General features: G+C 34.1%; 2 protein-coding genes across 3 annotated transcripts in view; one reads left to right on the top strand and one right to left on the bottom strand.

The window, feature by feature from the left end:
* Positions 1-2,367: 2,367 nt before the first annotated feature.
* On the top strand, positions 2,368-6,079 carry bcdin3d (BCDIN3 domain containing). Its single transcript, XM_061940263.2, has 2 exons — positions 2,368-2,589; positions 4,914-6,079. Exons 1-2 carry the CDS (start codon positions 2,368-2,370, stop codon positions 5,442-5,444), a joined length of 753 nt encoding a protein of 250 aa, XP_061796247.1. The 3' UTR covers positions 5,445-6,079.
* A 1,047-nt stretch (positions 6,080-7,126) lies between these two features.
* ppp4r1l (protein phosphatase 4, regulatory subunit 1-like) overlaps positions 7,127-10,514 on the bottom strand; it is a 40,836-nt gene continuing 37,448 nt past the window's right edge. For both annotated transcript variants that reach the window (XM_061940223.2, XM_061940231.2), the window contains exon 20: positions 7,127-8,219. In XM_061940223.2, coding sequence (XP_061796207.2) covers positions 8,074-8,219 — 146 coding nt within the window. In that variant the 3' untranslated portion in view covers positions 7,127-8,073. The remainder of the gene's footprint in view (positions 8,220-10,514) is intronic.

The raw sequence follows: 10,514 nt of genomic DNA, 5'->3' as shown, positions 1-10,514 counted from the left end.
TCGAGGGAGATTATCAGTGGTTTTGTATGTCTTCCATTTTCTGATAATTGCTCCCACAGTTGATTTTTTTCACACTAAGCTGCTTGCCTATTGTAGATTCACTCTTCACAGTCTGGTGCAGGTCTACAATTATTTTCCTGGTGTCCTTCGACAGCTCTTTGGTCTTGGCCATAGTGGAGTTTGAAGTCTGACTGTTTGAGGCTGTGGACAGGTGTCTTTTATACAGATAACAAGTTCAAACAGGTTTATTAATTAATACAGGTAACAAGTGGAGGACAGGAGAGCTTCTTAAAGAAGAAGTTACAGGTCTCTGAGAGCCAGAGATCTTCCTTGTTTGAAGTGACCAAATACTTATTTTCCACCATGATTTACAAATAAATTATTTAAAATTCCTACAATGTGAATTCCTGGATTTTTTTTTCACATTCTGTCTCTCACAGTTGAAGTGTACCTATGATGAAAATTACAGACCTCTGTCATCATTTTAAGTGGGAGAACTTGCACAATTGGTGGCTGACTAAATCCTTTTTTGCCCCACTGTATATATATATATATATACATATACATACATATATATATACATACATACATATATATATATATACATACATACATATATATATATACATACATATATATACATATAAATATACACATACATACATACACATATACCCATATATACACACACATATATATATGCAGTATATACATATATATATACACATATATATACACATATATATATACACATATACATACATACATACAAATATATATATATATATATATATATATACACACACACACATATATATATATATACACACACACACACACATATTTATATATATATATATATACACACACACACATATATATATATATATACACACACACACACATACATATATATATATATATGTATACACACACATACATATATATATATATGTATACACACACACACACACACACACACACACACACACACACACACACACACACACACACACACACACACACACACACACACACACACACACACACACACATTTACCCGTCCCGCCAAGAAGCCACACACAGGCTGGATTGGATGATGTGGTTCTTTCCTGGTAGCTGCAATGAGTGATCAGAACGCACATACACACAATATGTGGTAAGCGCCTCCACTGGTTTCGATGTCATTAGCAGAGTAAAGGAAGTCTGCTCAAGTACATAACATTTTCATATTTTTACAATTACATGAAATGCAATTACAGATGTAACTTAGTACAATGGTTTTTAACAGTATACTTTTTAACGTGTGTGATCATATAGTGGTTTTAACTTGCTTTTATCTTTACCGGTATTAAAATGAATTCAATACAACATATTCTTTGCTTGGTTTTTAACCAACATCATCCTTTTTTTATATATATTTATGAAATAGAAAATAGAAAAATACAAAATACAATACAAGACATGACACAAATAATTAAATGGACTTTTAGCACCCTCTCGTGGTGACTAGCGAATATGACAGACCAACGTTGTTCCCCATGTTAAAATGGCGAACAATACACATTTAAATATGAACGTTTTGACACATAAAACGCACACAGTGCAACAATTATTACCTGCAGAACGCACATACACACAATATGTGGTTGGCACCTCCGCTGGTTTTGATGTCTACAGGGGGAAAATAATATGCAAAATAGTAATACATCTGACAACCAATTCAAAACGAAAATCCCACAACATAGCATTTCAACTGCTGTTAAATAACTGTGTATTTTACAATAAATCTCACGTTAGCTTTAGTGTCATTTATAATATTTTGCAGCGCAATATCAGAACGTTGCTTACCATTAGCAGAGTACAGGAAGTCTGCTAATAGCTTCCGGTTTGCGGTCATATTTACGACTTTTAGGTACCAGCAGGGGGCGCAATTGAACCTTTCATTGCATAACAACACAATATACATATTTTAGCAGGAATTTCACTCAAATAATCAAAGTATTTCTTATACACGTTACATATATACAGTACATATACCTAAATCACTTTAAATGTTTTTAACGAGTACATCAATTCAAGGGCTTTCGTACTCTTAATCATTTTCCAAGATTTGATTGATAATTGTAACCCAGTAAGCCAATTAGAAAATGAAGGCCTTTCATAAATCGACATTTATGTATACACAAGTTTGCCTGGAGCATAATAATGTTGACAAACATTTCTATGTTACAGTCGTTTATTAAAAAAAAAAAAAAAAGAAAGAAAAAAGCTACCGTTCTAGGTTAGGGGAACGTGTAAAATCGAAGTTTTGTACCCAGCCGGAAACATTTTAGTGTTGCACAAAACAAAACAACACCACTAAAAATGGCGACGTGTGAGAGCGGCAGAGACGCTCATGATGACTTAGACGGCCATGATGACTTAGACGAGCCCGGCGCGGCTCTTTTCGGCAACTTTATTAATTATTACACTTTTAACCCGCCGGAGAACAGACTGAGTCTGATCCCCGCCACGCTCCTCGCAGATTTAGGCTTCATGGACGGCCGCCACTCGACGTTGCTGCTGGACGTGGGCTGCAACACCGGGGTAGAAACATGCATCTTGTTCATTAAATATGTTAATTAAATATATGCATCATGTTAATTAAATATGAGCATCATGTTAATTAAATATGATCATCATGTAATTAAATATGATCATAATGTTAATTAAATATGTGCATCATGTTAATTAAATATGTGCATCGTGTGAATTAAACGATTGTAGCTGAGATAGGCTCCAGCGACTCCAAAAGGGAATAAGCGGTAGGAAATAGATGGGATGGCATTGTGTTAATTAAACATGTGCATCATGTTAATTTAACATGTGCAACATGTTTATTAAACATGTGCATTATGTTAATTAAACATGTGCATCATGTTAATTAAACACAAGCATCATGTTAATTACATATGTGCATTATGTTAATTAAACATGTGCATCATGTTAATTAAACATGTGCATCATGTTAATTAAATATGAGCATCATGTTAATTAAATATGTGCATCATGTTCATTAAATATGTGCATCATGTAATTAAATATGTACATCATGTTAATTCAATATGAGCATCATGTTGGTTAAATATGACCATCATGTTAACTAAACATGTGCATCATGTTAATTAAATATGTGCATCATGTAATTAAATATGTGCAACATGTTAATTAAATATGTGCATTGTGTTAATTAAACATGTCCATCATGTTAATTTAACATGTGCAACATGTTGATTAAACATGTGCATCATGTTAATTAAACACAGGCATCATGTTAATTACATATGTGCATTATGTTAATTAAACATGTGCATCATGTTAATTAAATATGAGCATCATGTTAATTAAATATGTGCATAATGTATTTAAATGTGTACATCATGTTCATTAAATATGTGCATCATGTAATTAAATATGTACATCATGTTAATTAAAAATGTGCATCATGTTAATTAAACATGAACATCATGTTAATTAAACATGAACATCATGTTAATTCAACATGAACATCATGTTAATTCAATATGATCATCATGTTAACTAAACATGTGCATCATGTTAATTAAATATGTGCATCATGTAAGTAAATATGTGCATCATGTTAATTAAATATGTGCATTGTGTTAATTAAACATGTGCATCATGTTAATTTAACATGTGCAACATGTTGATTAAACATGTGCATTATTTTAATTAAACATGTGCATCATGTTAATTAAACATGTGCATCATGTTAATTAAATATGTGCATCATGTATTTAAATATGTACATCATGTTAATTAAATATGTGCATCATGTAATTAAATATGTGCATCATGTTAATTAAACGTGCAACGTGTTAATTTAACATGTGCAACATGTTAATTTAACATGTGCAACATGTTAATTGAACATGTGCAACATGTTGATTAAACATGCAGGGACGGCGTGGCGCAGTGGGAGAGTAGCCGTGCGCAACCCGAGGGTCCCTGGTTCAATCCCCACCTAGTACCAACCTCGTCATGTCCGTTGTGTCCTGAGCAAGACACTTCACCCTTGCTCCTGATGGGTGCTGGTTAGCGCCTTGCATGGCAGCTCCCTCCATCAGTGTGTGAATGTGTGTGTGAATGGGTAAATGTGGAAGTAGTGTCAAAGCGCTTTGAGTACCTTGAAGGTAGAAAAGCGCTATACAAGTACAACCCATTTATTTATTTATTATTTATGTGCATCATGTTGATTAAACATGAGCATCATGTTAGTTAAATATGTGCATCATGTAATTAAACATGTGCATCATGTTAATTAAATGTGCATCATGTTAATTAAACACAAGCATCATGTTAATTACATATGTGCATCATGTTAATTAAACATGTGCATCATGTTAATTAAACATGTGCATCATGTTAAATATGTGCATCATGTTAAATATGTGCATGTTCATTAAATATGATCATCATGTTAATTAAACATGTGCAACATGTTAATTAAATATGATCATCATGGTGTACGCCGCCTTCCGCCCGATTGTAGCTGAGATAGGCTCCAGCGCCCCCCGCAACCCCAAAGGGAATAAGCGGTAGAAAATGGATGGATGGATGTTAGTTAAATATGTGCATCATGTTAAACATGTGCATCATGTTAATTAAATATGATCATCAAGTTAATTAAACATGTGCATCATGTAATTAAATATGTGCAACATGTTAATTAAATATGTGCAACATGTTAATTAAATATGTGCATTGTGTTAATTAAACATGTGCATCACGTTTTTATTAAACATGTGCATCATGTTAATTAAACATGTGCATCATGTTAGTTAAAAATGTGCATCATGTTAAATTGTGTATTTATTAAATGTTAGTTATTATGCTTTTCTACACGGCAGGAGTTAAGTGTAGCACTGTACAAGCACCTGGTGCAAACCCCGCAATCAAACGTCCATCTCCTGGGCGTCGACCTGGACGACGGCCTCATCCAGCGGGCCACACGCAGCAACCCTCTCCCCGACAGCGTCACCTTCACCCCGCTGGACATCACCGGGGACTGCGCGCCGCTCCGGGAGTACCTCCGCCTGCGCGGGTGCGCGCACTTCCACTTGACGCTGTGCCTGGCCGTCACCATGTGGGTGCACCTCAACCACGGCGACGCCGGCCTGCTGCGGCTGCTCTCCCGCCTGGCGGAGCTCAGCCAGCATGTGCTGCTGGAGGCGCAGCCCTGGAAGTGTTATCGCTCAGCGGCCAGGAGGCTCCGGAAGCTCGGCCGTTCTGACTTTGAGCACTTCAAGGATCTGAAGGTGCGGGGGGACATGAGCGAACACGCCAGGCGACACCTGGTGGGAACCTGCGACATGGAGTTCGTGCGGAGCTTCGGCAGCACCGCTTGGGACCGGAAGTTGTTATTGTTTAAACGGAAGTGACGTCGGGGTAGTTTTTTTGTTTACACCGGAAGTCGAACAGTAAAACTAATATTTTTCTACCCTTATTACCTTGACAACAAAACTACATGAATGTAGATTTATGATTTACATCTTCTAATTGGCTTAATGGTTTACAATTATCAATCAAATCTTGGAGGATGATTAAGAGTACAAAAGCACTTAAATTTACATCTTTGTTAAAAACATTTAAAGTGATTTAGGTAGACCTTTTTGTCTTTTTGTCATATTTTTGATTATTATTATTATTTAATACTCTATCTGTATTTGCTTTTGTTTTCTTTCCTTGACATGTTTCGCTGATGTTGAAAGTGTATGTTTGTTCAATAAAAATACAAATTGACAATAAAACATCCCCATTTACTATAGAAGCGATCAAATTTGGTAAAATTATAAAAATAGCAACCTACAAATTGGTAGAAGCGAAATTTTTCATACATAAAAGTCGATTTCTGAAAGTGAAACCCAAATTCTCCCGTTTAATTAATGACCTCAAATTATTAGAACAATCTTGGAAAATTATAAAACATAGAAAAGCCCTTAAATGATTACCTATTAGATGAATTTAAGTTGTTTTAGATTAGCCCTTTTTGTATTCTTTTTTTTATCTTACTTTACTCTAACATTTTTTGTTTATATAAAGATGTTGATCGCTCAACCTTGTGAACATAATGTTGGAAGTGCCTTAACTTGTTTGTAAATGAATGTGTTCAGTCGTTCAATTAAAAAACAAACTTAAAAATGAAACTAAATTCAATTAATTTAGAAGACAAAGCTGTAATTTTGGCGTATATATTTATACATACATACATACATATCTATATACGTGTATATATATATAAATATACGTGTATATATATATATGTATATATATATACACATGTATATATACGTGTGTATATATGCGTATATATATTTATACATACATGCATATGTATATATATATATGTATACATATATATACATATATATATACATGCATATATATATATATATGTATACATATATATATACATATATATATGTATACATATATATATACATATATATATATATACACATATATATATATACACATATATATATATACACATATATATATATACACACATATATATACACATATATATATATATATACACATATATATATATATATATATATATATATATATATACATACATACATATATATATGTATATATATATATACATACATATATATATATATATATATATATACACACACACACATATACACATATATGTATGTATATATGTATATATACATACATACATATATGTAATATATATGTATATATATATTTTTGATCATTTGCAGCTATACCAAGTCACGATCATGGATGTTTGTAGTACACAGTATTTGTTTTTTCCTTGTTAAAAGCGAGCCGATTTTTGACTTAAACTAAATGGTAAATCCAGGTGAAAGACATGAATAAGAAAAACAAACAGCAATGTTCATCATTTTAATTACAGAGTACTAAAAATAACATTACATAAAATGTATTTTTTAAAAGAAACCATTGAAATATTACAAAGGTCTGTAAATCTTGTAAAGTTAGGATATAAAATATTTGAACAGTGGTGCATAATTGAGAAGAAAAATAATCTCCATAAAATGTATATATTAACTGTTCTATGTAAAAAAAAAAAGAAAAAAAAAAGTAAGATGGACACGAAATGCAGACACAGACGAGAGATGAGTCGACAGAAGATGCACAACAACGCACCACAATCAGTCAAGTCAATGATGTTTTTAAAAAAAGTTCATTTACAAGCGAGCCATAACGAGGGTGACTTGGCGAGTGCTCTTGGTATTAAAACCTTTTACTACACTGGCCTTTTGTTCCGTTAATTCATACTTTATCCACAGGTTTCATTAAAACTGTACACAGAAGAAAGAGGTCGCAACATGGTGGGGAATACATGATGCCTTTTTATACTTTCCAGTCTTGTTTGCTACTGTACACGTCAACGCTACCATCAAGAAGGCTGGGAGAGACTATACACAAAAAAAAGGGTGTGCTTGCTTTCTTTGCATCACCAGAGCCCTTGTTAGGATGCTGCAGTCCACGCTCGACGACAACACGCACTGGCCGGCTACGTCCAGCAAGGAGGTATTTGATCCGCCTCCTGCTGCAGAAGGCGTCGTGTCACTTTTTTTTCTTCTTTTTTTTTTTGGTAAACTGACACGTTGCTGAAGGGAGTTCACAAAGTGTGCACTAAGCAGGAAAGGAAGGGACAAAAAGATGGAAGGTGTGTTTTTTTTGTTGTTGTTTTTTTTGTGGCCCCGAGACGGCAGCTTGTGTAGGTTCGATCCCCCTGAGGTCAAGAGTCAGGCGAGCACCGCCCGGCCTGCCCGCTCCGTTAAAAAAAATATACTCATGGTTAAGCTCACAGTTAGCTTTGGAGAGATATGCTTGCAAAACACTTCGAGTCCTGCTCATTTCCTGAAGACAAAGTTTTAGTGTGCTTCCCCGACCAGATGGCGAGATCACCTTTTGTCGTCTCCCTCTCCTGGATGAGGGGTGGGGGGTCCGGTCGTGGTGTGCTGGTGTCATGGTGGTGGTAGCTCGGTGGGTGGGTAGAGGCTAGATGAGCGGCGCGGTGTCCATCAAGCTTTTGTTTGGGTCCAGGCTGGCGAAGAAGCGCACGTCTCGGTCTTTGTCCGACTGCAGCGCCATCACCGTCTCCTCCAGCTCGTCAGAGTAGGCACAGCCCGCTTCCTTGAAGAAGGCTGCAGGACCAACACAATTGTATTGCTCCGTCATGAAAAATAGACATTTTTTGTTTGGTTGGGACTTTTTACTTCTGGAAAATGATGACAACTTTTCCCTCCACAGCACTCTCACTTTTACACATTTTATTATGGCTTTCTAATGGATTCTTCTGTAGGATTAACACTTATTTTCCTATATAATAATAATTTCATTTTACCAAAAAATGACTTTTTTTTTTATTTTTAAACATAGGATGAGAATTTTTCCCCACATGATTCAACATTTTTCTTTAAAAAAAAGGAGACTTTTTCCCTCACAGCATTAGGATTTTTTTCTAATTATAATATCATTTTACCAAAAAATTACTTATTTTTTTAACATAGGATGAGAATTTTTCCCCACATGATTCAACATTTTTCTTAAAAATAAAAAAGGAGACTTTTCCCCTCACAAGATTAGGATTTTTTTTACCTATAGTATCATTTGACCAAAAAATTACTTATTTTTTTTTAACATAGAATGAGAATTTTCCCCTACATGATTCAACATTTTTTTTCAACATAAAAAAGGAGACGTTTTCCCTCACAGCATTAGGATTTTTTTCTAATTATAATATCATTTCATCAAAAAATGACTTATTTTTTTTTAACATAGGATGATAATTTTTCCTCACATGCTTCAACATTTTCTTTAAAAAACGGAGACTTTTTCCCTCACAGCATTAGGAGTTTTTTCTAATTATAATGTCATTTTACCAAAAAATCACTTATTTTTTTAACATAGGATGAGAATTCTTCCCCACATGATTCAACATTTTTCTTTAAAAAAAAAAAGAGACTTTTTCCCTCACAGGATTAGGATTTTTTTCTAACTATAATATAATTTTACCAAAAAATTACTTTTTTTTTTTAACATAGGATGAGAATTTTTCCCCACATGATTCAACATTTTTCTTAAAAATAAAAAAGGAGACTTTTTCCCTTAAAGGATTAGGATTTTTCCTGTCATATTGCAACTATTTACCTTGTTGGATTACGACCATTTTAAATATAGTACTCATTTTTTCCTTCAAAAAATTAGTTCTTCTTTGCATAGCTTTAGAACCTTTCTTGTTGAAGGAAAAAGCGACTTTTTCTTTGTCAGACTTCATATATTTTAGTTGAAAAGATTAAAATGTACTTTTTTCCACTGAAACAATTAAGACGTTCCCTCCTTACAGTATTCACACCTTTTATATTGTGGTATATTACTCTTTTTTAATGTGGTATTCGGCATTTTTTTTACTTTTCTTCTTATAAAAGTAGGACTTATATGTTTTCTCCAATGTGTTTTTGTTTATTTCTTAAGTGTTTCCTAATTGTTATCACAAAAAAGTATGATTTATTGCAATAAAAAGTACTTTTCACAGGATTAGAATTCCTTCCTTGACTTTTTTGTAGGATTTAAAAATTTCTTTACTAAAACATTATGGTCATTCCGCCATTAAAAATACACTTTAATTGCAGGGCTAAGATTTATTTGGCGCAGAATAACTGTCTCAGGATTAGGATGTTTTCCTTTCTTGATGACTTTTCAATTTTTATTTAATCATTTTGTAGGATTGTGACTTTTTTCTTGGAACATTACACTTTTCTAGCAAAAACTGGACTTTTCCCCCTCATAGGATTAGAACTTTGTCCTTGAAAAAAAACTTTCACAGGTTAAGGCATTTTTCCCTTTTAGGATTATGTTAATTTTCAAAAAATACAAAATAGATTTAGAGATTAAGATTAATTTATTTTTCCTTGTACGAAGAAACGTCTTATTGAAAAAAAAACATTCCAACTTTATCCTTGTGGAAATTTTCTCTGGAAACCTTATCCTTTTTAATATTTTGGGTAGAGATGAGCACTGAAATCTGGTTCCAGAATATCACCTTTGTTGATTTAAACGGTAGTAACCAGACGTAAAAAAAGGTATCGCTGCTTAATTTCGGCGCTAAATGAGAAAACTGCTACAACTGTTTGAAGGTGAAACTGTACGAGTAACGTCTTGCAAGTCATGTAGCATCCTGATGAAAGCACATAGAACCCTTTTGGCCAAACTATTGGCACGTAGTAGGAGGCGTTTGTGTCAGTGAGGGACAGGAAGACACTGGACAAACTGCTGGCCATCATGGACAATCCTGCCTACCCACTCCACCAGACAATTGAGGGACAGCGGAGTTCATACTCCAACAGGCTCCTTCAGCTTTGTTCCCGCAGCGTTTGATTCAAGAACTCCTTCATTCCGCACTCCATTCAGCTGTATAATCACTCGCCATACAGCAAGAG

This window comes from Nerophis lumbriciformis, linkage group LG03, assembly GCF_033978685.3.
Source record: "Nerophis lumbriciformis linkage group LG03, RoL_Nlum_v2.1, whole genome shotgun sequence".
NCBI lineage: Eukaryota > Metazoa > Chordata > Actinopteri > Syngnathiformes > Syngnathidae > Nerophis > Nerophis lumbriciformis.
The sequence above is the reverse complement of the archived record's forward strand: the minus strand, read 5'-3'. Positions and strand labels throughout refer to the sequence as shown.

Excerpts from the sequence above, each read along its gene's own strand:
- bcdin3d (XM_061940263.2), top strand. The coding sequence starts at position 2,368 with ATGGCGACGTGTGAGAGCGGCAGAGACGCTCATGATGACTTAGACGGC. Across the intron at positions 2,590-4,913 it reads ACGTGGGCTGCAACACCGGG|GAGTTAAGTGTAGCACTGTA; the intron begins GTAGAAACATGC and ends TCTACACGGCAG.